Genomic DNA, 27,214 nt, shown 5'->3' with positions numbered 1-27,214 from the left:
AGAACAATATCACAATATAAAAATTAATCTTGTAATCTTATAAATATTGTGCATTGAAAATACCATATTGATCCTATAATACTAAAATTCATAAGATAAGAAGACACATTTTATTTTTTTATAAAAGAATTGAAATGGATTTCATATTGTTTTAAACTATTAGCCAGACTATATTTATTGCAACTAAAATGAAGAATAAAATCATGGAATACAGTTGTATACTAATGTGATCATAATTTTCAACATCAGTTATTTTAGCATCTATGTAATTACAAAAATATGCTAAAAACATTTTATCGCCTATAAAAAAAAAATTATACACAGAAATATAAAAAACAACTCAGCCCAATATTCACTAGATTCATCATCCTTTTTTTTGGTCACGAAAAACTAGATTCATCGTCCAAAAACAAAAATACAACCAATAAAACCAAACCAACTGAGTCTATTTATTACAACAAATTTTAAACACATTCCCATAAATTTATCAATGAGGAAACATTTGTTACCATGATAGTCAATTCATTTTCTTTTTCTTTTCTGTTTTCAAATTTCTACTCTTTCATCTTCTTCTTCCACATTACCTACTTACCCAAAAAACCAAATACCTCTTCATCACTTCCTCAATAAAAAGCTCCTCCCTTTACATTTTTACCCATCAACCAAAAACAAAACAAAAAAACAAAACCCCCTTCCACGAAGGCATAAGGAAAAATCAAAAACCCAATCTCTTCGATGACAATCCTTGTCTTAACAATTTAGATCGGAAAGAAGAACATTTTTTTTTTACTTTTTTGAACAACACTCTGTTATAATGGCAGACAATCTAGAACTGAGTCTTTTATGTACAGAGATCACCAACGTTGGTGATGAAGACAACGTCATAATTCTTGACAAAGCTCCGATCGTTTTCCCTGAAATCTCGATTTCTCAGATGGGTTTTCCATCGGAGAGCGATGAGTTCATCAGAGAGATGATGGAGAAGGAGAAGCAGCTTTTGCCAAGTGATGGTTACATCAGCAGACTCAGAAGTGGAGATTTTGATTTGAATGTCAGAAGAAGAGAAGCTCTTAATTGGATTTTGAAGGTCTGATCTTTTATTATATCTCTTCCCTTTTTTGATTAAATTGATCAGCTTTAATATCATCCATATGAGTTTGAATTCTGAAAATCACATTCTCTTTGATGTATGATCCGAGACATAAAGAGTGTGTTGTTGTGTATATTAGATCAAAATAGATTCACTTAAATCTTGGAGTTTTAGATCTCTCAAAGCTCACCTTTTGATGTATCTCTTGTTTTTATTACCACAGGCTTGTGAGGAACACCAGTTTGGACCAATGTGTATTTGCTTATCTATGAACTACTTGGATCGGTTCTTATCAGTTCATGATTTCCCTGTAAGTTCTCACTGATCCATCTAAAAAGATTGTGAATGTGTTAGCTCTTTATCGTCTAAAAGTCCCAATTTTGTAGAGTGGCAACACTTGGGCAGTGCAGTTGTTAGCTGTGGCTTGTTTATCCTTGGCAGCCAAAATTGAAGAAACTGAAGTCCCAATGCTAATAGATCTTCAGGTACTATTAATCTCTCAAATTGTGGAGATGTTCTTTTTTCAATACGCTAATCAATTGCGGTTTTGGTCACATTTTGGGAGCAGGCTGGACATCCTCAGTTTGTGTTTGAGGCTAAATCAGTCCAAAGGATGGAGCTTTTGGTGTTGAACAGATTGGAATGGAGGTTGAGAGCGATTACTCCCTGCTCATACATAAGATATTTCTTGAGGAAGATGAGTCAATGTGATCAAGAACCATCCAGCACATTGATATCCAGATCATTACAAGTGATAGCCAGCAAAACCAAAGGTGAAAAAAGTTGTCTCCTTTTTGTTTTATTTTACTTGATCACTTTTTGTCTTTGTGCTTTTGCTTTTTTTTTTTTTTTTTTTTATGATTTTGGGTGAATGTTTTGGACTAATAATGGTGTGGTTGTGTGAGTGAGCAGGTATTGACTTTTTGGAGTTTAGACCTTCTGAAGTTGCTGCTGCAGTTGCACTTTCTGTTTCTGGAGAACTGTACACAGTACACTTTGACAACTCTTCCTTCTCTCCTCTTTTCTCACTACTTCAAAAGGTAAAAAAGAAACTCCACCAAAAATCTCATAAATCTAAATATCAATATATAAAGCAGCAATTGGGTGTTCAGTTTCAAGGAAATGCCAGTTGTGGAGAAGATTGAAATCATTAAAGATGACACATTTATATGTGTGTGTGCACTAACTGATGCATCGCATACACATGTGTAATGATATTTTATAAAAAAGTATAAGTTAAAAAAAAAAAGAGCAAAGAGAAACTGGTTTATGGGTCTGAATCCTTTGACTTCCAGAACTAGTGGAGCGTATAGACCAAAGACCACTTTAAAGTATATCATTCTATAGCTGTGTGCCTTGTGACTCTTTGTCTCTCTCACACATACACTCACTGCACACTCTAGCACATCTTTTACCAAATATTGTCCCCACAAAACATGTTGTGGTATGGTTGATTCTGATTTGATCTTGCTATCTAAAAATCAAACTGGTTGGCATTTAGATCTTCTTTTTATATACCCCAAATAAAGCTGAAGAGATCTTTATGTTTGTGTTTTTTTCTGTTCAAAGAGATAAAACAAAATGTCAAGCTCTTAAACTTTGTTGGTTCTTTTATTGCTTAAACTCTGTTTGCAGGAGAGAGTGAAGAAGATTGGGGAAATGATAGAGCGTTGTGAGTCGCAAACACCCAATGGGGTTCTAGAAGTATCAGCTTGTTGTTTCAGCTCTAAGACTCATGATTCCTCTTCTCCCCATACACATCTTTCCTAAATCTCCCTGTCTTTTTCTTAAAATAAATTATCATTATTATGTCTGAGGAGAGGTTGAGAAAAGAAAATAATCATATCAAATTTATAAAATAAAAGAAAAAACATTTTAATTTCAATATTTTAATATATCCCCTACATACCAAAAATGAAAAAGGATGATAATGATATGAATACTTTTTTTGGTAGGAAACAGGAAGAGAAAATGACAGAGAATGTTTTTTTTTTGTTCCCGCCAAATAAATGTAGCGGGAAAAAAACCGTATCGGTTGCGTTGATAGGTTGACTTTCAGTTGTAAGACGCTTTCAAACGGTGTAGCCTAAGTAAATAAGGCGCGCAAGGCACTAATGGGCTGAGAATTGGGCCCACTAATTGAAAATGATATCTTTTGTGCTTTCTAACTTGGTCAACAAAAGTCCAAAATATTTACAAACTAAAAGAAATAAGTCGAAAAAGAAAGAACTAAAAAAAATACTTTTCGAAAAATCAAATAAAAATTACAAAATGATTGGAGTTCAGGTCCACTAAACCTCTAGGTTCAGCAACTATGTGTAACGGGCCAATCGAATGTTCATTAAAATTAAATAATTCGGGCCTACCAATGTCGTTTGGCATCTCAGCAGCGATTTTTAACGATCATCAATTTTTTTTTTTTAACACTGAAATCAAACATAACATCTTGTGTTTTGGTTCCATAGACGGAGACCAGAAAGAAAACCAGCACCAAAGCAGAAAAGAGGCAAAATAAAGGATGCCAATAGGCATCGGAAAGAGAAAAGTAGGGAAAAAATAATAACGGAACCATAGAGTTCAGCTGCTTCACACCCGCGGTAATAACCAAAGCCTTCAACTTATTGACTTTGACCTTCAAGTATGAGAAAGGATTGGAGCCAAGCCGGACCTTATGAGGCAAATTAAAATAGTGTTTGTAGATAAAAAATATGAAGATTTTTCCTCCTTTATGTATTAGTTTAGGTTGTCGAATATTTTCACCACAGAAGCGTTAAAGCTTTATTCTTCATAAAACAATTGGTCCAACTTTTTTCTTTAAAGTTTAACTTCTGACACTAGGTTTTATTTTCCATCGAGTATGAAAATATAACTATTAGATATTTAGGAGCGTAATCATGATGATACACATAAGAAAGATTTTTGTAAAAAATATATATAGAGATATTAAATTTGTAAATATAAAAAAAATTATAATGAATTAAGATATATTTACTTTATTAATATACTAATTTGTATAGTAAAACTTACTATTAAATGATTAAGATAATAAACCCACAAACTCGCTATTTTAAGTATTTGTTCTATATCCCTCAGTAATAGGTCTGAAATTATTATTTGGGATCAGGATTCGATATGAGATCCGCTCTGAAAATAAGATATTTAGAGCGTCTGAATCCGGATTCGGATAATAAAATCTCGGATCCGTCGAAACGAATCCGGATATCTTGATTCTTAGGTTCGGATATCAGGATCCGGATCCATATATTTAAAAGTTTTTAAAATTTTAATTTTATTAATAATTATATTTGATATATTATTATTTATATATAAAATTAGTTCTATAATGTTATATTTTAATTTTAATATTATATACATTTAAATAAATTTTTTATAAATATTTAATTTATATATTATTTTTAAAAAATATTTTTTAATTGTTTTTACGAATCCGGATCCGGATATCATGGAGTATTATGATATCTAGACGGATATCCAGAAACCACAAATTCGGATCTGAATATTAAATCCGACGAATCCGGATCCGGATACCTTAAATTTTTCAGCTATCCTACTTAGTAATATAGCAGTGATTATAATTGCCAAAATATTATAATTGCCAAAATATTATAGTTGATAAAAAAAGTGATTATAATTGCCAAAATATTAGTTATCATATTCATAACAGCTATCTTATGGTGTATAGAATTATTTTTATTAAACCCCTCTTGTGACTTTTTTTTTTTGGGCAACTACCCCTCTTGTGACTACTAATTGTACTTAACCACTTACAATATCATGAACGTATATGTACGTTGTACGTAACTATACGCATTCAGATTTCGTAGTGGTCGCACAGTATATAATATACATACACGCAAAATTTGAAATGAAGAACTATTTGGACAGTGGACTATTGGAGACAACAAAACAATACAAAACAAACAAACTTTTTATATTTCTTTCATTGGGCGTCGTCATAATGAGTCGTCATAGTCATTCAACTGTCCAAAACAAAATATTTTATTTTATTATTTTTCCTGCAAAAAAAGTTGCTAAAAGTTAGTTTCTAAACTTTTTTCAACCTTTGCTTTTTTCTTTTACGCATAACTAAAGAGAAAATACTTTTCTTTTGTATATTGAAAAACAAAGTTTGTCTTTCAGTAATTACATAAATCGTACGATCATTTGAATTAATTAATTAAGTGACTCTAATTAACAATATTGTAAGAATACACTGATATTTCTTAGATCTGACCTATTGCACGTGAATCATCATCATGATGATCATCATCATCAGTTTCCCAAATTAGGGCAAAGTATTTGAAGCTAAGAGTATGGGAATATCATATAATTTAAAGGAAAAAAACCCTAACCCTAGCTAGTCCTATATTTTTTATTTTACGCAATCAAATCGAGTTTTTTTTTTCCTTCCCTTTTTATTATAATAGTATTACTTGTTTTGAAACTTAGCTTGAAAGGCTGGTAATAAAACCCTGCTTGTGGGTCACATTTAGATTCCCTAAATGAAGCATAACGACAGTAACTATTCCACAGTAAAAACACTGTGAGAATGATGATGTTGATTATGGTGATGATGATATAACACGCATGTATACACAACACATCCACACACCTTGATGGGTCGTTGTCCGGGTTTCTGCGTATTGACTGAAAGATTCCATGAAGGAGGACCACAGTAAAAGAAAAAAAATTATGTTTAAAAACATATACTTATTTATCTGATCAAAACATCTTACATCAATAATTCAACTTAGCTCACAAGAAAAGCCCAAAATTTTGCACACAAACAAAAAATATCTGCGGTTCACTACTTTCTATGAACATTTATTACATATCCAGACTCCAACGTATGGCACAAACATTTCTCATTACTGCAGTAGCCGAGTAAACATTTTTCACCTCTCAATAAAATTTGTAATCGTAAACGTGTTATATGGTCTCCATCATTAAACTGCTTTGTGAAGCAATGGAAAAGGTTAGAGCAAACTAAGAAGTTTTAGCAATATCTAAATTAAAACAAATGATTCTATTCAGATTCCATATTAATTAGGCAGTTCTCATGTCACCCAATATAAACAATAGAAAAGGACAAAAAACGGAGAAACACATTTAGTTAGGTTTCTCAAGTAGTCAAAGCTAACTAATATCGCGTGTTTATTTAACAAACGTTAATAGCTCGTTATGCCCAAACATGTACTGATCAAACTCGATCAAGTACACTAGCTAATTGCGCTACACGCGTTTGAAATTTGCGAAAACAAAACTTTGGACCCAACAGAAAATAAAAGAGAGAGAGAGAGAGAGAGAGAGAGGACCACAAAGTCATCTTCACACTTTGGAGTGTGCAGCCTTAGTTTGGACATGAGAAGGCGTAGAGATTGCCTTATCAAGCAAAAGCATCTCTCTCAAGTCTCTTCATTTGTGTGTAGATTTGTCTCTCTCTTTCTCTAGAGAGATGTAGAGGTTGAGACATGAAAGGCTAAATATGGAAGTGGCCGTGAGATGGGGACTCGAATCTTATCTCCCTCTTCTTTCCTTTTCCATTCATTTTGGTTCCCTCTTTCCCTCCCCATATTTCATTGCGTCATCACCAAAACCCTAGGTTTCATATTCATTTGAATTCAAATTTTCTTTGTTTGTTGGTATCATCAGGATTTGAATAAAATTACTAGGCTTAATCACTTCTAAGTTTTTTTTTTTTTTTTGAACTAATCACTTCTAAGTTTACTACAAATTTTTGCAATTTACCGTTATTACTAACTAAATGATTAGTTGAAGAAAGGATACTAATAAAAAAAAAAGTGTATTGCTCGATTAAATTGAATGTAAACATAAATTAACTAATTAATAGAATAGAAGATCGAATGCATAAAAAAATAAAATAAAGTGAATTAAGCGAATGAACTAATATCTTAATTAAGAAAAATAAACAAAAATGCATGACTACAAGTGAAAGTCTAACTAGGGATTTGGAAGAATAACATAATTAGTATGTTACATGTATGTGTGCCCATATGTTTTTATCTCTTCTCCTTCATGCTTCCAAAGAGCCCACATGTCTCCTTCCCCAGTTTTCCAAAGAACATTGCTATATATATACACAGGTATACATGCATATAATGTAAACAATTAGAAAGACATAAAGAGGACGATGAAGCTTTGGATGCATCGACATGTTTTGATTATTTCTTCTTTGTTTTTTTTTATTATTATTATTTTTATTCAAGTGAAAGAGTTTAATTAATTCCCAGGAATCAGAATACAGTTGCAGCAGCTAGCAGATGTAACTTGACCTTTTTCATTTCCAAGGGGGAACAAATAAATGTCTTAACATCTAAATATATATACACTGATTGGTGAATATGGAATCCACGCTATATCTAAGCCATTACACAATATTTTAGGTAGAAATCTCCATCCCAAGGAAATTCCGACCGATCCACATTCGAGTCCTACACTCATTTGACAATTAAATGAGAAGTACGTATACAAACACATACTTATAATAATAAAAAAATATTATAAGGTGTGTGTGCAAAAAAAAAAAAAAATCAACAAAATATCTTAGTTCTTAAACACCAAGAACTTAAGAAACAACATCATCACTTAATCAAAATTTTAAAATGTGTGTGTTCAAGTAATGGTCTAGCACAAATAATAACACTCCCACTCAAACACCGATGACTTAAGAAACAATTAGGAACAATGTCCCAATAATGCTAAGGAAAAACACACAAAACCATTAATCATATGCTAACAAATACATATTATGTATATAATGCATACATTAATCATGTAATACTCATAGAGAAAGACACGATAGAACTAAAACACTGACACATGTTATGTTAATTACTAAAATCCGCACTAGTCACTAATTATAGCAAGACAGCTCATGAATTTCCTTAGAGACTTTAGAAGTTGATAATGAGAAACGTAATTAAACAGAAAGAGCGTCATCAAGAACATCATCACCAAGAAAAACGAAAATGGGTACATAAATTAAACAATAAAAACCCTCTTAAAATTCCTCAAGCGATTGATTAGCTAAATTAAAAACCCTAACAGTGATCAAGAAATCAAGATTCATGGTTGGTCTTGTTCATGGTGAAAGGAAGAAGGCTGTGGAGGATGAGGAAGAGTTGGATTCTGATGCTGGTGAAGTGGTGGAGACGACGACTTACCAAGAGTGTGTTTGTTGTTATGTAACCAAACCTTAAGAACTTGCCTCGGAACACCAGTCTCTTGACAAAATCTCTGGATCACTTCATCATCTTGTCTCTGAATTCTCCAACCAATACTCTCAGCTAAAGCTAACATCCTCTCCTTCTGCTCCGGCGTGAACTTAGTCCTAAACCTCTTCCTAATCCCACTTCCTCCTCCTCCTCCTGCCTCCGCAGAAGAAGTCTCCATGCGATCTTCTGATCTCTCTCTTTGCGGTGGAGGAGGAAGAGCTAGCTGAAGAGGAGGAGCTTGTGACGGCGGTGGTCGATAACTCACCGGAGCCGGAAGACGGTAGAATCCCGGCGGAGGAGGAGGTGGAGGCTGATGCGGTGGCGCGTGGTGGTGGAAGTAAGGTAATTCCTTGCGGTGGAAGTTACGGTGACAGCCACACGCGGCGCATTTTAGGGCGTCGATGGTGCCTTCGATGCCAGCTGGCATAAACTCACCACAGCCATCCACCGCGTGTCCTCCTATGTTCACCGCTTGGTTCTTGAGACACTCGCGGAACCTAAACCTGCTTCCTCCTCCTCCACCGGAGGAACCACCGTGTACCACCATGAACCCTCCACCGCCTGTTGAGGTTGTTCCGGCCGTGTCAGGACTTTCAGTGGATGTTTTGAGGACGCGAGACGGTGGAGGAAGAGGAGGAGAGTCGTAAACGGCGTCGTCTTCTTCTTCTTCTTCCTCGTGAAGATTCATTTCGTCTTCTTCTTCGTTGTTGTTGTTGTTGTTGTCTTCAAAGTCCATTGAAGCAAGTGAAAACTACGTCGTTTTTTATGTTGAGAGAGATAGAGGAAGTTTCAAGAAGGAGAAGAAATAAAAGAGAGTGTGGACATCAAAGGTTTTATGTCTTCTCTCTTTTATCTCATCTCTTTGGAATTGAGATTTGAGAAAGTGTTTTTTTTTTAATATATATTTTTGCTATTTTACATTCTTCGTTATTGGAAATCGGAATCTTGTAAATCTGACCTCAACCACACTTTGTAACGCTCTCTTTTATCTTTACAATTTTTTTTTTGAATTTCTAATTTTAATTTAAAATTTTAATATAGTTGAGAAACAAATTACCCTGTTTTTTTGTCAACCAAGCAGTAGAAGTGTAGAACCAATGTACTTATCACTATTTTATTACTTTTATCTCAATTAGTTTGGTCGGACCACTCTAAGAAACACAAAATTTGATTTTAGTTTGCATTTAGTTGTTTCATTTTTTAAAATAAAATGACACATACGAACTTAATCAATACTAAGATTTGTATATATAGATAGGTTAAAGTTAACAATTATAATTTTGTGAGATTTTGATTGAAGAAACAAAATTGGAAAATATGAATTTACTGACTTATGATTTGTGTTTTCTGATTTACCTCTATGTATGATCTTAGCTGTTTTTAACTTCTTATGTTTTACAATTTCTTCTTTTTTTATAGGAAACTGACGACACAAAATACAAATAGTTTAGCGTTTGATTTTTAAAAGTAAAGCGAAGGGATAGTATTAGAGATAACTTTTTGGGAAACTAAAAAAGGGGATAAAATATAAACACATGCGATAATTATTTTTTTGTCCATATGCCAATAGTATATAATATGCATTAATATTTCTGCGATAAAGTGATGGGCAGTCTAATCACATCAAAATCAGTAATGCCCTTAATAATTTCAAGGTCTGAATTTTTGTTGACAACCTTTCAGAATTATTTACTGAATAGTTCATTATACATAAAATATTTTTTTGTTTATTATTGGATCATCAAATAACTACCATTAAGTACGTGTAAAGATAATTTGCGAAATTTAAACGGAAACGTGGGCGAGATAATATCTGCTGCGAGGTGAGATTTTATGGGATGTGAAGGATATAGGGTTGGATTTTTGGGTCTGGCGTAAAATCTTCAAGTTCCGTACGCTCGCTAAGCAATTCCTGCGTATGAACATCAAGAATGACCAAACAGTAAAGTTCTGGACTGATGTGTGGCTCTCTGCAGGGAAACTGATTGACCTTGCTGGTGAGATTGGAACTCAAAAGTTAGGCATTCCGAGAAATGCGAGAATTTGTGATGTTTGGAATCTAAGGGCATCACGCGATCAGCACATACAGCAGCTGGTGGAGGTAATTCGCCAGTTCCCTTTATCGCTGACTGTAAATGTCCCTGACGGAGTCATGTGGAGGAATGGCCCTGACGACTATAGGGATAAGTTCATCGCTTCTGGTACTTGGCAACAGATCAGACAGAGTAGAGATGAAGTTCAGTGGAGCACGATTGTCTGGTTCTCCCAAAGGGTACCTCGGTTCTCTTTCATCACTTGGCTAGCTCTCTGTGATAGGCTCTCAACAGGCCATCGAATGCACAAATGGGGTCAACCGCAAGTTTGTATATTATGTGGCGAGTCAGATGAGACGAGAGATCATCTATATTTTGCTTGTCCGTATACTTACACACTGTGGTTGAAAGTTGTGGGGAATCTCTTCGGTGCTGAACCTGATCCGGACTGGGGCATCACTATATCGCGGCTGATCACATGAACATATGATCGTCTTACTTTCATATTGTTGAGAATGGTTTTGCAAGTAACCATATACTACATCTGGAGGGAAAGAAATGATAGGAGACACAACAACTCTGTTAAGACTGTGCACCAGCTTGACCGTATCATAGACAAGACAATGAGAAGTCGGATAATGTCGACCAAGTATTATCAGAAACCAAAGCTGCAGGGTCTGATGTGCCGCTGGTTTGAAGCTCACATGCCTTAATTCTTTTATAGTTTAGTACACTAGTTTTGAAGTAGTTTGAAGTCTTGAGTATTATTCTTTGTACATATACATTCTTTTGCTCTGATCAATAAATTAAACATTTCATCAAAAAAAAAACGTATGAGGTGACCACTTCCCAACATATAGCCATCTGATAAATGAACACGTGCTGAAGTTAAATTTACGGCACCAGATTTTTGTTTTAAAATTTATAATTTTTATATCAAAACAGTTTAACCGTTTATTGCATGTATCTTAGGTTGAAATTCTTACCGTAATATAAAATACAATCTTTTAGTTTTTCTAGTTAAAAGCTAAAAAACTGTATCTTATATTACGTTAAGAATCTCAGCCTAAGAGACATGCATTAAACATGTTCTAAGGCACTTTCAAATTATTTTAATGATAGTGTCTGCATAAATTCAGGCGAGGGTCATTTGTCTCGTCAACACGAAATTGCACGATGAATATATTACATAACTAGGTGATAATCCGCGCCCTGCGCGGAGCAAGGAAATTATTAATGTATTATAAATTTTAATATGTAGGCATAATTAAAATTATAGGCATAGTAAGAAAAAAATATATGTAAGAAAGTACGGTTTATACCTAGGAATTTTAGTATGTGAATATAATTTTACATTCGATGTTCATGAGCATTAAATTGTATATTTGGTTGCATGCGGGTAAATTATAAATATAATATTAAATGAAAAAATCCTCAATAGTCTAATAAAATATTAAAAGAACAATGTATAAAAACAAAGAAAATTAAAAATTCAGACAAAATAACTGCTGACAAACTGCAATCTTCAGAAGTCTTCGTTTGCAATCCTATTTTGAGCAATAGAAAAGAGATCATGTAGAAATTTTAAAAATATTATTTAACAAAATCTGTAAAAGCATGTATTACCTCAATCGTAAAGCATCAATTTCTGGAACACCAATGGGGTCGAAAACAATTTTCGAAATCCCATCAATGTTAGTAACCCTCTTAAGTCGGCCTTATTAGCAAATTCAGAAAAATATTAGAAAAATATACATATAATATCAGCTCCTATTAACCTATTATATATACAATAAATACAATAGATATACATATAATATCAGCTCCTATTAATCTCGCTATTATCAATGAGTTTGACACACCCTTTTTTTTTGTGTGTTTGCTTGAAAGTTGTCGCTTAAGGAGTTTAGAGAAAGAGGGATGGTGAGGAGATGGTATCGAATTGCTCCACTATTTATATCAACACATCACATAGGTTTTTTACTCTCCACGCCAAATTGAATAGACGATCACATATTAATGCTCCTCTTTAATCCCATATATTACACTTACCTTATTTGGTTATTGCGTGATTCAAATTGGCGTTCAATATGTTGTATCAGAAGCGTGTTGGTCAAACGTAAATAAATCACGAATATTCTTATTTTGTTTAAGGTAATGATTTCGATTATTTGTAATTTTGTTTCCTTTTATATGCATTACATTAATATTGTGTTTCCTTTGAACTTTGACCAATTAAGCGATTTGAAATGTTGCATAGAAATGATCATCGAAAGAAGTAGTTGAAATAACGAAAGATGTTGCATAGAAATGTTCATAATTCCAAGTTTCTTATTAAAAAAGTATGATTATAATACTCATGGATATTAGTTAAAAAATGTTGGATTCAAAAAATGTTCAAAAAAATAGGATAACAATCCGTTTTAAAAAATGTTGAAGAACCACTCTCACCCTTTTAGAATTCATTGGATTGATGTCGAGATATATTTGTTGTCTTTTTCAACCGTAAATAATTCAGATTCTACGCCTGTCATAAAGTCCCGGTTTGTGATTAAAGCGGAGTTTAATGCAGCGGTAACAAAACCGATCGAGATGAAAATAAAGCATATTGTATAATGTATATGTCCAATGGCATTTGGTTGTAAATATTCTAGTTATCAAAGGGTTATTTTAAAAAGCTTGTGAGAGTGGCTTATATGATGACACCTAGAAAATGGCACTCATGTAATAAACACATGAGGCCAAGGTTTATTTCTAATGATGTTTCTCCTTTAATAAGAAAGAGATGTATTTGTAATAACCATGAAAATATGGTGGATGTGATTTAGTAAAGTCCTTTTACTCCAAACATTGGCATTTTTGGTTTTATTTTCTTCAAAGGGAGTATAATGTGACATTCGTTCGTATCTACAAATACATAATAGACAACATCATATTGCAAGAATATAAGAACGCGAGAATGAAAGCAACATTAGCAGTAATTAATATTTGAATATTAGATCCAATTCATTGAAGAAACAACATGATCTTGCAAAAAATAAGATGTTAGAAAACTGAAAACCAGAAAACAAATGTGTTGGGGTGCATTAAACATTTGAGAATTAATATACTCCATCTGTTTCATAATACATGATGTTTTGACCCATTACACAAAGATTAAAAAATCTAAATATTTTTAAAAAGTAACTTTACAAATATAATTTAAAAATCATTTAATCAATTAAAAAAATGACTGTAAAATCTAATTGATTACATTGTTTTCAGTAAAGTTAAAAATAATACAACTTTATCAAAATTTTATCAATTTTGAAACAATAAACATCTTTTAAAACATTAACTATTATGAAAGGAAGTAGATGACTGTTCCTATCAGAATAACAGTGTTGTAAGATTTAGACAACAGTTGTGTCGCATTATATAATAAATGCGAATGTTTTGTAGGGCCTCAGATTACGGAAAGTAAAGATTAAGAGTGAATAAAACAATTCATTGACATGAAACGAAAGGTAAAAGTAAAATAAAATTTTTATGTTAACTCACAGAAAATATAAATTAAAAACGGACTCTGAGAGTGAGGAGGATATCAGACATGAGCAAATGGATACTGAAAGACGTTTGAGATGACGTGCACTTGTCAGCTGCCGGGAAACCGCTTTCCTACGTGGAGACACACAGAGAATTGGTCTCACATTCATTATTATTCATAACCTAAATTATTTTTACATTTCATATTTTAGTTATTGGATTTCTATTAGTATATGATGGTACATGGTCATCACAACTAATATCATATAAATCATGGAAAAGTGTTCATGGTGAAAAATAATTGTACTTTGTTTCAAATGTTTTTTTTTGTATTGAGAATATATGGAAAACAAAAGAAAATATGACTAAACGAAACAACTGATTGAAGATGTAAAATGTATTATTATGATGAGTTGTTAACTTTAAGGCTGGACACAAAGTGAGTACTCGCTATTTTGCGTGTACTTTCTACTTAACTTGTTTTGCACGAGTAGTCAATTTTTTTATTTGTACTTGATTTGTTAAAAACGAGTATTTGATATTTTGAGTACTTGATCAAAAATGAATTACTTGCAAGTTACTTATCCCGTTTTATTACTTGTTATTTACGAGTACTTATGAACTATTTACAAATATTTGTGAACTATTTACCAGTTTTTCTTAGTATTTAAGAACTACTTACTAAATAATACTTTATAAGAAAAAAACATGAAAGTTTGTTTTGTTTATTGTACTAAAATTAACATGTGAATTACTTTAAACGAAATATTTGTTCATATTTTAAAGAAGACAAAAAAAACATATGAATATTTTGATATATATATATATATATATAAGCATTGTGTAATTTTCACGATGACTAAAATGTCTTCTCTAAGTAAATAACATGTGATAACAAGCCGTATAGCTGATTTTTAATATTTGTTACTATTTGATACTTGACTAGATGACGATGAATATTTAAAAATCAAGACGGATACGAAACAAGTAACAAGTAGGCGTGGGCGTTCGGATATCCATTCGGGTTCGGTTTGGGTCTATTCAGATTTCAGGTTTTCGGGTTCAAAGATTTCAGCCCCATTCGGGTATTTCTAAATTTCAGTTCGGGTTTGGATCTTTACGGGTTCGGATAACCCATTTAAATTATTTTTAAATTTTTTTAATTTATTATATTCTTAAAATTTGTCAAAATCTATAAACAAAATAATATATTACAAATAAATGTGAATAGCATATGTCAAATGACATAAAATTAACATATAAATTGGTTTGGTTTTAATATATATTTGGATAGAAAATCAATAAATATTTCAAGTATTTTTGGTGTTTTGAGTATATTTTAGTTATTTTAGACATTTGCTTTTGACTATTTATATATATTTTTAAGTATTTTGAACAACTTAAAAGTATCTTATATATTTTGGATGCTTTTAATATACATTGAATCTAAAAATAAGTAATGTATTTAGGTATATAAATCTATTTCGGATATATTCGGGTATCTAAAATATTTCAGTTCGGGTCGAGTTCGGTTTCGGATCTCTAGATACCATAATTTTGAATCCGTTCGGATATTTAATCAATTTTGGTTGAGGTTATGTATTACTTTTTTGGATCGGGTTTGGTTTAGTTCTTTAGATTCATGTTTTTTGCCCAGCCCTAAGAACAAGTATAAGAAAAGTAATGAGTATTTGTGTCCATCCTGAATACAAGTAAAAGAAAAGACAAATATGAACAAGTATTTAATAGATTATTTAACAAATAGCAACTAATGAGACAAAAAACAGGGCAAGTAATGAATCAAGTATTAAAAATAATAATGATACTTGATATTTAACTTGGTTTCCATGCAATATAAATTGTCAATTTTGTACTTGCCTTGACAACACTGAACACTTGAATTTTCAAAGCGGATATGCAGAGGCAGACCCACACTATAGGGTGTGGAGTCATTTGACACCACAAAAAATAGATAAAATATTAGATTTTGTGTAGAAAACTGTAAATATATTGGTAGATTAGTTGGTAAAATATTGTGTATGACCCTCCAAAACCAAAGTTCCATACCCATCAGTGACACTTATATTAATTTTTGAGTCTAGTCCTAGTTAACTTCACAAAAAAAACGAAACAGTTAAAGCAAAGCTTTGCAAGCGTGAGAATCCAACTTTATGTTGGTTTATAATGCTGAATTGTCACGACCCATGTTTTGAAATCTATTTATATCTTGCCTATGCGTAATCATAGGATGTGTAATTCGATAGGTTAAATCAATTATATATATCATAATAAAGTATAAAATATGAATTTTGACCCTTTTAAAGAATAAAGAGACTAAAAAGCAACCGACAAGGCTAAGTTAATAGGGCTTGAGGGTAGATTGAAAAAGAAGAAAGACTTTGGTTACAAGTGGAAGAACTTATAGATTATGATGAGAATACATTTGACCATTAATACTTACATCAAAAGGACAATAATTTAACTCATGTTCTTTAGTGCATCACCATTCTTTTTTCACCTATCTCTTTTCTTCAAATAAAAAAGTAGAAAGTCTATATAAAGTAGCATCCCTCATGTTTAATAAAACTTGAGTGTCTGCAAAAGACATATATAAAGCTCATAAGAGCATGTTTATTGGAGAAACCCACTTAGGGGTTCTTAGTGATTTCTTAAGTATTAAAGTGAAGTTAAGAATTTTTGTTAAGAGACCCTTAATTTTAGTGTTTCTTTGGTAGTTTCTTAAATAGGGGTTCTAAAAAAAATTTATTAAACATAATTTTATTGAAGATAAAATTTATTTAAAAACAAAGTTAAACATAACATTTTAAACATAGATTTTAAAATAAAAACATAAAAACATAAGAACATAAAAACAAAGATTACTAAAATAAACAATAATAACTTCATAGAGGCATCCAAGCTCGGTTGTTGTCTTGATCACGTCCAAATTTACGCATTATATGTTCAACCAAATCACCTTTCAGTTGTTGATGCGCTTGTCAGTCACGAATTCTAGTTTGAACACCCATCTGATTGGCGATATTTGTAGGGATATCTGTAGAATAGGTGAGATCGACATGTGAATTTCCGCTACCTTCTCCTTGTTTGAAATCTGAAACATCAAATTGAGTATATTCATCTCGTTTGTCTTCTACTATCATATTATGGAGTACAAGACATGCTCTCATAATCTTCTCAATCTTGACTTTATTCCAAGAAAGTGCTGGATTTTTAACAATGGTAAATCAAGCTTGCAAAACTCCGAAAGCACGCTCGACATCTTTTCGGCCAGCTTTTTGACGTTGTGCAAATAAAACTACTTTCGGTCCTTGTGTAATTGGAATAGATTGGATAAAATTTGCCAATTTTGGATAAATACCATCAGTGAGATAGTAAGCCAAATGGTACTCTCTTCCATTGACCAAGAAATTCATTTGTGGGGCATGACTATTTATTATGTCATCAAAAACAGGTGAGCGATCAAGAACATTAATATCATGTAAGGTACCTGGAGGTCCAAAAACGCATGTCATATCCATAGATCATATGAAGCAACCGCCTCTAAAACGATTGTGGGTTTTCCCGAACCACGAAAATATTGCCCTTTCCAAGCGGTGGGACAATTCTTCCCACTCCTAATGCATACAATTGATGTTTCCTATCATCCCGGAAAATCCACGAAGTTCTCCAATATGAAGTAGACGTTGAAGATCATCCGGTGTTGGTCTTCTTAGGTACTCATCACCGAACAAATTTATTATTGCTTCCATAAAAATTTCCACACATAACCGAGTCGTGGTTGAACCGAGCTTGAGGTATTCGTCGACCGCATCAAGTGCATAAACATATGGCAACACACGAATAGCTGCTGTACACTTTTGAAGTGTAGAGAGACCAAGCCTTCTGATACCGTCTTTTTTTTGACGAAAGAATTGAACTTCATTGGAGAGGCGATCAACAATATGCATGAACAATGGTTTGTTCATTCTAAATCATCGTCGGAATAGATTTTCTGGATATGTTGGAGTGTCACTGAAATAATCATTCCATAACCGGAGATGGCCTTCTTCACGATTTCTTTCGATGAAAACTCTTTTTCCCCTGTCTTCCTTTCATCTTCTTGATCACCATAAACATTGCACAAATTCCCAAATGTTTGATCGAAATGTTGATCAAAAGATTCATCAAATGTTTCATCAAGTGACCCTTTCAAATTGTGATGTGAAGAAGATGCCATGAGATGTTTGTTTTATAATCTTGTTTACGATGGAGATAAAAGAGAAGAGAGAATGGAGAGAAGAATGTGATATGAGAATGGAGAGAAGAATGTGAGAAAAAAAGAGTGTGTTAGTGATTTATTCTTGTGACACATATATAATGTTTCACATATATATATTTCTCGTGACGCACAACAAATACACACAGACACAAGACTACAACAACTCACAGATTCTCGTGACACCCACACACACATTGCTTGTCTCGTGACACAAGACTACAACAACACACACATACATACATTTCTCGTGACACTACAACACACAAACATGATCTTTGCTCATGACACCACAACACACAAACATACATTTCTCGTCATTTCTCTTTCATTATCTCCACTCTGGTGACACTCTTTCATTGTCTCCACCATCGTGACACTCTTGCACTGTCTCCTCTGTCTCGTTAATAGAAGATATGCATTACAAGATCAAGAACATTATAGATAACAAGAACAATAACATTTTAGATAACAACATTTCTCAAAAAAACATTTTGGATAACAAGAACATTTTAGATAACAACATTTCTCAAAGAATATTTTTCATAACAAGAACATTTTAATTAAACTTTGAACTACATTAATGCATGCCAGAACTACATAAACATAATAAGATTGAAACGAAACAAGAACAATCAACTTAAACCTGAAACAGAACATCAAACTTAAACATGAAACATAACAAGAAAAAGAACATGCTCTTAGACGACTAACTAAATTGAGAACATGTCGTTTATGAGCTTCTTCTTGAGTGCTTCTTCATACTCAACTCGAGGTTCTTTTTTTCCAATAAGACGGTCAAGCAGATTCATCTTAGACAACCTCTCTTTCGCAGCCAAATCCTGCTGTTTGATCGTCCACATAGTCTGAAACTCATTCAGATTATTGTCTTCTACCACCTTCTTCTTACCACTTGCCTTTGCGGCCTTCACACCCGGGGACGCTTTTTCTCAGTTTCTTGAGAGCTCTCTGAATCTGCACCGTCCTCACACTTCCTCTTCTTCGAGCTCACTTCCTTTTTAGCAGTAGCTAGGTCACACCACCTCTGGTCGTTGCGTAGTTCCTTCCAAGTGTGTTCCAAAGTAAATTTCTTCTTGTGGTTGTTGTAGAATATTTGATGAGCAAGTTTCACAACATCATTCTCATTCTGGCCGCTAGCTTTCTCTCTTGTAGCAGCTTCATACGCACCACATAACTTGCACACAAGATCATTGATCTTGTGTCACCGCTGCTTGCAATGGCTTGCCTCTCTCTCTCTTCGCAGCTAGCAACCAGAGGACTTTCCGCAAAGTATGAGGCAATTCTTTTCCAAAAAGCTCCTGACATTTGCTCGTTGCCAACCACAGGATCTTTGCTCGTGTTTAATCACGAGCTGATCAGGACAATATCATCATTTGGTGTCCAATTTCATCGTTATCTACGCTTTGCGGCCGTGTCTCCATCAAAGTTTGAAGCTTCGGTTCCTAGACTACCTAAAAAGGGAACTTGAGATGAAGATAGTTCGACACTATCTTCAATGTTTCCAAAGGAAACAGTTTGTTGACTATTAAGTAGATCAACAAACTTTGAAATTTCAGAAGATGGATAAGAATCCACATCAGAAGGACGATCAAGAAAGAGAGAAATGAAAGAAGAAAAGTGAGGAAGTGGGAAGAGAAGAACGCGTTTTGAAGTGTATTCAAGAAAGAGGAGAAGGCAAATTTTTTTATAGATTCAAGAATCCTATCAAGACATTGATCACAACCAAGCTGTCCGAGTAGACATTTATCTAACACAATCAACACACCCGACCATTTATTTCTATCTAACCATAACCAAAGCTATTTATTACCTAAAACAACCATTATCAAACAATAACCAAAGCTATTTATTACATAACCTAACACTAACCGACAATTAAATTCATTTCAAACCACCATCGAAGACAATGCTTTATCACACATAAACATAGCAAAGACATAGGCTTTACCTGTATGATGCATCGTACGCCCTTTGTCTCAAGAACATGTGTGATGCCTCTTGATCAAACCATCTAAAAACAAAAAATAACCGAAACATATCAAAACAAATTCGACGATTTATCAAATAAAAATAACGATGAAGAAGGAGCAAAATATACCTAATTACACACAAACACAATCTACCTCGGACAGCCTCTTCAACAATCCACCTAAGACAAAACAGAGAGAAACAAATAAAAAAAATCAGAGGATATGTATTACAAATTGACGATAAAGAAAAAATAAATCTACCTGGATCATGCCTCTTGATCAATCCACCTAAAGATACAAAAAAAAACAACAAATCCAAAAAAATCAGAGGATTTATTTTTAAAGATTCATGATGAAGCATCTAAGACATGCATACTTGAAATATTGAAACATAAACATAAATTACCGCAGTTTTACCTTTCGATTCGCCTCAGCCGCAACAGTCGCCGTTGTTTTTCGTTGCAGAGTGCCACCGATAAAGAGAGAGGTCGCCAGACGCCTCTTCGAGTAGAGCCACCGATGGAAAGGTCTCTGTTTTCCTTCCTCGCCGAGATCCACCGATAGAACCGTCACCGTTTCGTCGATGAGAGCCATCAGAAGGGAGATAATAGCCATTCAAATCGCCTTTCGCCAAGGAGAGAAGACGAACCGAAAGAGAGAAAGGAGAAAAGAAAACATTTTTGTCGAAACCCCGACACCGCTCCTCTCTCTAGTAGTATCGCGACACGTGGCTGGTAAGGGACGTCTTTTCGCACTTCTTATTAAGCGACGCCTCTTGTTTTAATCCCATTTTTTCTTTAATTTTAAAGCCCAATTATGATAACAATCCCTATTAAAGAACCCCAATAAACCTGCTTTAGGATATGCATTTATTCAAAACAAGAAGAGACATATCTTAATTTCTTATGCTGCTTTAATAATCTAACGGGAAGTTAAAGATTACTAGTTTGATTTTTCCTATTAACCGAGTTTCCATATAGCGTGCCCACTTGTATGACGGATCACCACTGGCTCAACAAATGATCCCACGAGAACCTCGCCTTATGTTTTCAGAATTACAGTCTCTACATGTATGCTCAATTAAGATTTCAAATATTATATACAAGTGTCAGTGTCTCCGAAGTCATGTTTGGTCCTTTGATAGAAACAGCGAAAGACAATCAAGATGTTGTAGCAGAGAAGCTCTAACGAGGATTTGAAACTATGTTAACATACAGAGAAGCACTAGTTAGCTTCTATCTTACCCATAACTCTCTCTCAATCTTGGCGACATCAAAGCTTAATTAAAAAAAAAACTTGGCATTTGATCAGCAGATCAGTGCATTTAATCGAGTCAAGAACATGCAGTCCCGTACGTTGTTCCGGGTAACATATGAAGTGGAGTGACAGACAACAAATTGGAGATGAGAATGCACTACTGCAGCTTTGGACTGTCCAAACATCAACCAGGGAATTTTTGCTCATGATATTTAACACCAAGAACAACATGGATTCTGATTCCCTAAGTACCTCTTCTGCACTCTAAGAATGGCTGCAGATGGAAGCCCACAGCAAGAACTGATAACAAAACAAAATGGATCAAGAGCACAGCTCGACATTCTCGAAAAAGTCGCATCAAGAATGGATAGTCCATGATCCTGATAATATATATATGATCAGCACCGGAAAGCATACAAAAAAACCCCAGGAAAACTAAGAAGATCATCAAATGGTTCATTCGTTATCATGTTTCCTCAGTATAATCCAAGCATTTTACCAACAAAAAAAATAATAATCCATGCAAATAAGCTTGTTTTCAGTTCAAAAAATAAAAATAATCCAAGCATTCTTCAAAATTCATGTGCTCTCTGAAACCGTATACAAACACACAACCAAATCTAGGATAAAACATGCGTCTTGCGCATGGTGAATTTATATAAATATTATTTAAGAAATATCGTACAGAAAAATAAAATTTATATTCTTTATCGAATTAATATTTCTGACCCTTAAACAATTTTTTTTAAAATTTTTTTTGTTAATTACATAATTTGTATACTGATGAACTGATCCTATTTTTAATTTTAGGTAAAAAAATTACTTATCGGATAAGAACTTAACGTTCAGGCCGAAGAATCTCAGGCCTACTATTTGGTTACAATGAACTATGTCAGCTCAGTTTTATATCATGATTTTGAAATTTAAAAGTTAATTATGGTTATGAGAAGTTAATTATGGTGCAGCTCATTAGTGGCTGTTCTGTCCCAAATAATTGCTCGGTTCGTCGAGGCATGTGCTTGGCCTCGGGCATGGCTGGCTGTTCGTGTTGGTGGATGCTAAGAATGCCTGCTGCGAGCTGTTCTTGGTCGGGCCAGATCTTTAAGAGCAGTTCATCGGGGAGGTCAAAATTACCGGATTCTGTCTCTCGGTTTAACTGTGGCTTGTCCTTTTGCGGTAAGCAGTTGTGGCGTTTTGGTTGAGACCTCTGTTTAAGCGGCTATTGTTTCTTGAGTCGGTCCAAGTTTAGACTAGGTCGAGTTGTGTTTAGATTTTATTTTCTTTTCCTCCGCTTCTTGTTGTCTTTGTATTTCTGTCAAAAATTTAAAAATTGGTAATAATATCTTTACATTTTTACCAAAAAAAAAGTTTACGTTCACGTACCAGTCCTATATATCTTCAATATTTTTCTCATTTTTGTGTTTTTTTTTTCATTTTGGTTATTGCTCTATATAAATATTGATTTTTAAGTTTAATCTCATTTCTTATTTTGTTTTGGTCTGAGATTTAGAAAATGTTTAAGATTTAAAATTATTAGAAAGATACATATTTAGATTATGATCTACGTCTTGTACATAATAAATATTTTATATTTATTACTTATTTTATGTTTTTCTGCATATTATGAAATAATAAAATAAAAATTATATATTAAGTAACTAAGAAATCAGTTACTATTATGTAATAAATTGGCGTGCACATATAAATCAAACGACCACTCTTGTTTATTCGCAATCATTTTAGGGTAAATAAATCAAAACTTTCAATTTTATCTATCATATATGATGTGTAATTAAATTTAAATGATGTGAACATAGATATATAGTATATTTTTAATATGAATATTTATTAAATGAGGTTTCTACTCATATGATTTTATGATTATTTGCATATTTGTGGAACAAACTTTTACACCAACAATTTTTTTTAATGTGGAATGTTTAGTGGTTTCAATAATTTATAATTATTAAAAAAACAATGAAAATTTCAAAACTAAAATATTAACTTTTCAATATATGTTTAACGCATATATCAAAATATAAGTATGTATTTTCATATGACGTATAGTTTAATTTAAACGATATGAAATATATATATATGTATATATATATAAACTTCAAAACCTATTAAAATAAAATAATTTATTCATGTGATTTTATAATCATTGTATCTTATTTTAGAAAAAAAATTAAACATTGATCACAAAAGTTTATGTGAGAATTTTAACAATTTTAGTAATTTATACTCGTTTTGAAAAATTCAAAATATAACATATACAAAAAAATCTAAATTTTTATTATATGATTAATGTAATTATTTAAGTTATTTTAATAATAAATAATTAAACAAAAATGATAAGAAAGTATACAGATTGTTAGCAAATATGTATTATTTAAAATTATTAGTTGCCTTATATATCTTAATCACATTAGGTAATTCCGTATGTTTTATTTAAAGAAATATTATATAATAATTTCAACTTGATAAATGAATGGTTCATAATGGTCATACTATATAATATAACATTTCCTTGCAATTTAATTTTAGACTAACAAAATTCTCAATTGATTTTCAAGCCGTCACGTAAATAAAGTTAGCATTTCAATTACGTGACAACTCAGGATAATACTTTTTTAATTAGTATAAACTATAGATTATAATTTTTTTAATGTTTATCTATTAATATACAGGGGATCTCTCTCTTTCCCATGAGCTATGCTAGTTTCCATGCATGATGACTTCTAACCAGGCTGAAAAGCCCTTTCTCAGATGGGCTACGTTCCCCTTCTCTGGGCTATTGCTGGTCCAACATTTTTATTGGTTAATAACTTGTCACTATGATTTTATACCTTAATAAAGTTGGAAAATCTTAAATACGAAATAATTTAAACAAATGATATTCATTATGTCAAAAAGTTTATAGATAGTTCAAGGTTCCCGTTTAAAAAGGTGTTCTAAGTTGTATTTTTGACTAATTTTCTTTTGACTGAAAGGTGTTCTAAGTTGTAAGATGGGAGTGATTTGCAATGATTTAATAAATAATTTATTAAGATTTTAGTTAAGAAGAATACAATTTCAGTTAATATCGTGAAGTTTGGGGTTTTAGAATATTATATTATTATTAATCAATTTTTATTGGGACACTGGAATAGTACTCTCCAACTGAGAGATATAGAAACAAAACAACGGCTTATCAATAAAAATAGAAAAAGAAATAAGTAACAGTTGTTTTTTACCAGAATACTTTAAAATCAATAAGAATCTCACCTTGTTGTTTCTATAATAATAGTAAACTAGTTTTGATCCGCGCAACCGCGCGGATATTTTTTCAATTTAAATACATAAATATTTATTTTAGATCATTCATAGAATATATATTTTTACGTTAATTATATATTTAAATATTTATAAAACTATTTCAAATACAATAATTTCATAGTTTATATGTTATAATTAATCAATTATTTAAAATCATCACATGCATTTGTCGCTTCTTATTATATATTTATTTTATTATATTTGCATTTAGTTACTGGAAAAAAATAATATATATATGAAACAACATATCTGAAAATTATTTTATGTTTAATTTATACTAAATTCTAACCCACCGTCCTTCAAAGCTGGATTTTCTTTTTGCAATATTTTTTATGTTTATTTATTTTAGATAATATATTATTGTATATACAAAATTTTATGATATGTAATTTGTTTATACATGTATTATATAGTTTGCGAATATTAAGCCATTCTGTCATCGTATTATATTTTTAACGTAAATATTTATATTTATCAAAATAAGTTAATCAATTTAATATAATTTATCATATTTATTTCAATATAAAAGTTTATTTTGACATGATTTATTATTATTATAAAATATATAAAAATAAAATAAATTTTTTATTTTTTATTTTATAAACAATAACTGAATATATATATCAATGCACAATAATAATTCTATTTAACAGTAAACTATATCATTATTAAAATAGTTACAAAGATTTTATATTATTAGCTTAAGTGAATATATGGAACTTACCAACATAATTTCTGGTTTTATTTCTATATTTGAAATATATATATGGAAGTTAGATTAAATTGGACCTACATAATTGAGAAGAAATATTTTGAGATACTCTTAAGAACAACATAAAATATTTTTGAAAGAGAAACTGTAATATATTGTACTTACAAACTGATTTTGCAGTAAATGTTTTTATTTGAAACAGAAAGGATATTTCTTTCTAACAAAATATTTTAAAGATCTTTATAAATTGTATTTTGAAAATTAATCAATTTAAATATTTATTATCATCAAAATATAATTAAAATATTTATATGATTTTATTTTTTGTTATACAATACAAAATAAATTTAATTTGAAACTCTAATTATATTTTATGATAACTAAAATATAAGTTAATTAATTTTCAAAAATAAATTTTATCATTATTCTGAAAAGATTTTCTTAGAATTTTCTTAAACAATATTTATTTGTATTTTAAATAAAAGATAAAGATATTAAAAGATTTGATGATTAAGTTATGTAAAATTTGATAAACTTTCTAAAGGAAGGTCCAAATAAAAAAAACCACACATGAACAAAGTCATTATTTCGGTTTTAATATATAAGATTTTATTAAGTATATATTTGAATATCGACATACTTATTATTTTAGTATAAATCAATTCAAATTCTTAATTGAATACCGTAAACCAATTTTTATAACAAGTAGTTTTTTTAAGCTGTACTAGTATTGATTGTGACAGTAAAAAACGTGGACCTCCTCACGCGACAGAAAGCGAAACTGGTAAACAAAGTAATCACGAGGACAAAAGCATCAGAGTATTCACATCCACGCATTTCTGACCATGTCCCATAACACTCGTCGGTCATACACTTACCTTTTTTGTGTCAGTTACGCGCTAACTTCCACCTAATACATTGTTTTCGGTCTGCATCCATATTTCAGGACTCGCCAAACGTTATGGTTAATTTATTAATATATACAGTGAGCAAACAAATCTTCGAACTATTCAGCAGGTTGTATCTTTGATGTCGCTAGTTCAGTTTATAGAAATGTACTAGGTGACCATAAAACCCCATTAAAACCTTGAATTTAAATAAGGACACTGGAAAAAAGGAGTTATTAACATGTTCTAATCCTGTCCAAAAAGATATTCAGATAGCTTGATGTATTTTTCTAACACATTAGACTGGATGATGTAAAGTGCAAAAGGCAGCTAGCAAAACCCAACTGTTACAAATTACAGTACTAATAAAAAAATACAATACAGTTGTACTTCTTTGTTTCAATGTGCATGAATGACAGCGGTTGAAACAGTCAAACAACAAATAAATATATAGAAATAGAGAAAATTTGAACAAATAAAAAGTAACTTGGTTTGTTGGTACAACTGTAGAATTGAAATTTAAATAACTTTGGCTGCAGTTTTCTTTTGACTAAAGGCTATAATTTTGGCTGTAGTTATAATTATAAAGTTAGCATGTAGTTTTCTGGAAAATGTAAAGTTTGGCTGGGAATAATTACAATCATTTTACTAGGAGGGGAATGGATTTTATAGTATTATCTTAGGTATTTGTCAATCAGACACATACCTATCATTGGGTAAGCAATGAGATCACAATGGACTCTGACGCATGTGGGAATAAAACGACGTTACCCAATACTAAATACAAACCATATAGTATTACCACGTGCCTCGCACATGTTGTAGCTCCTTACATGGAACTTGATCTGCCCCCTTGATCTTGTAGTTCT

At 31.9% G+C, this 27,214-nt stretch overlaps 3 protein-coding genes across 3 annotated transcripts; 2 read left to right on the top strand and 1 right to left on the bottom strand.

Moving 5' to 3' along the window:
* Positions 1-489: 489 nt before the first annotated feature.
* LOC106347980 (cyclin-D4-1) lies at positions 490-2,977 on the top strand. The gene is made up of 6 exons (XM_013787614.3): positions 490-1,087; positions 1,314-1,400; positions 1,477-1,575; positions 1,659-1,863; positions 2,003-2,130; positions 2,726-2,977. The coding sequence occupies exons 1-6, from the start codon at positions 815-817 to the stop codon at positions 2,858-2,860; spliced, it is 927 nt and encodes a 308-aa protein (XP_013643068.2). The 5' UTR covers positions 490-814; the 3' UTR covers positions 2,861-2,977.
* A 5,055-nt stretch (positions 2,978-8,032) lies between these two features.
* LOC106347981 (zinc-finger homeodomain protein 1-like) lies at positions 8,033-9,245 on the bottom strand. Its single transcript, XM_013787616.3, has one exon. The coding sequence runs from the start codon at positions 9,080-9,082 to the stop codon at positions 8,198-8,200; it is 885 nt and encodes a 294-aa protein (XP_013643070.2). The 5' UTR covers positions 9,083-9,245; the 3' UTR covers positions 8,033-8,197.
* A 1,019-nt stretch (positions 9,246-10,264) lies between these two features.
* On the top strand, positions 10,265-10,861 carry LOC125609990. The gene has a single exon (XM_048781626.1). It carries the CDS (start codon positions 10,265-10,267, stop codon positions 10,859-10,861), a length of 597 nt encoding a protein of 198 aa, XP_048637583.1.
* Positions 10,862-27,214: the final 16,353 nt, after the last annotated feature.

This window comes from Brassica napus, chromosome A6 (assembly GCF_020379485.1).
Source record: "Brassica napus cultivar Da-Ae chromosome A6, Da-Ae, whole genome shotgun sequence".
Classification (NCBI taxonomy): domain Eukaryota; kingdom Viridiplantae; phylum Streptophyta; class Magnoliopsida; order Brassicales; family Brassicaceae; genus Brassica; species Brassica napus.
Note: the sequence above shows the minus strand (reverse complement) of the source record. Positions and strands in the feature narration are given on the sequence as shown.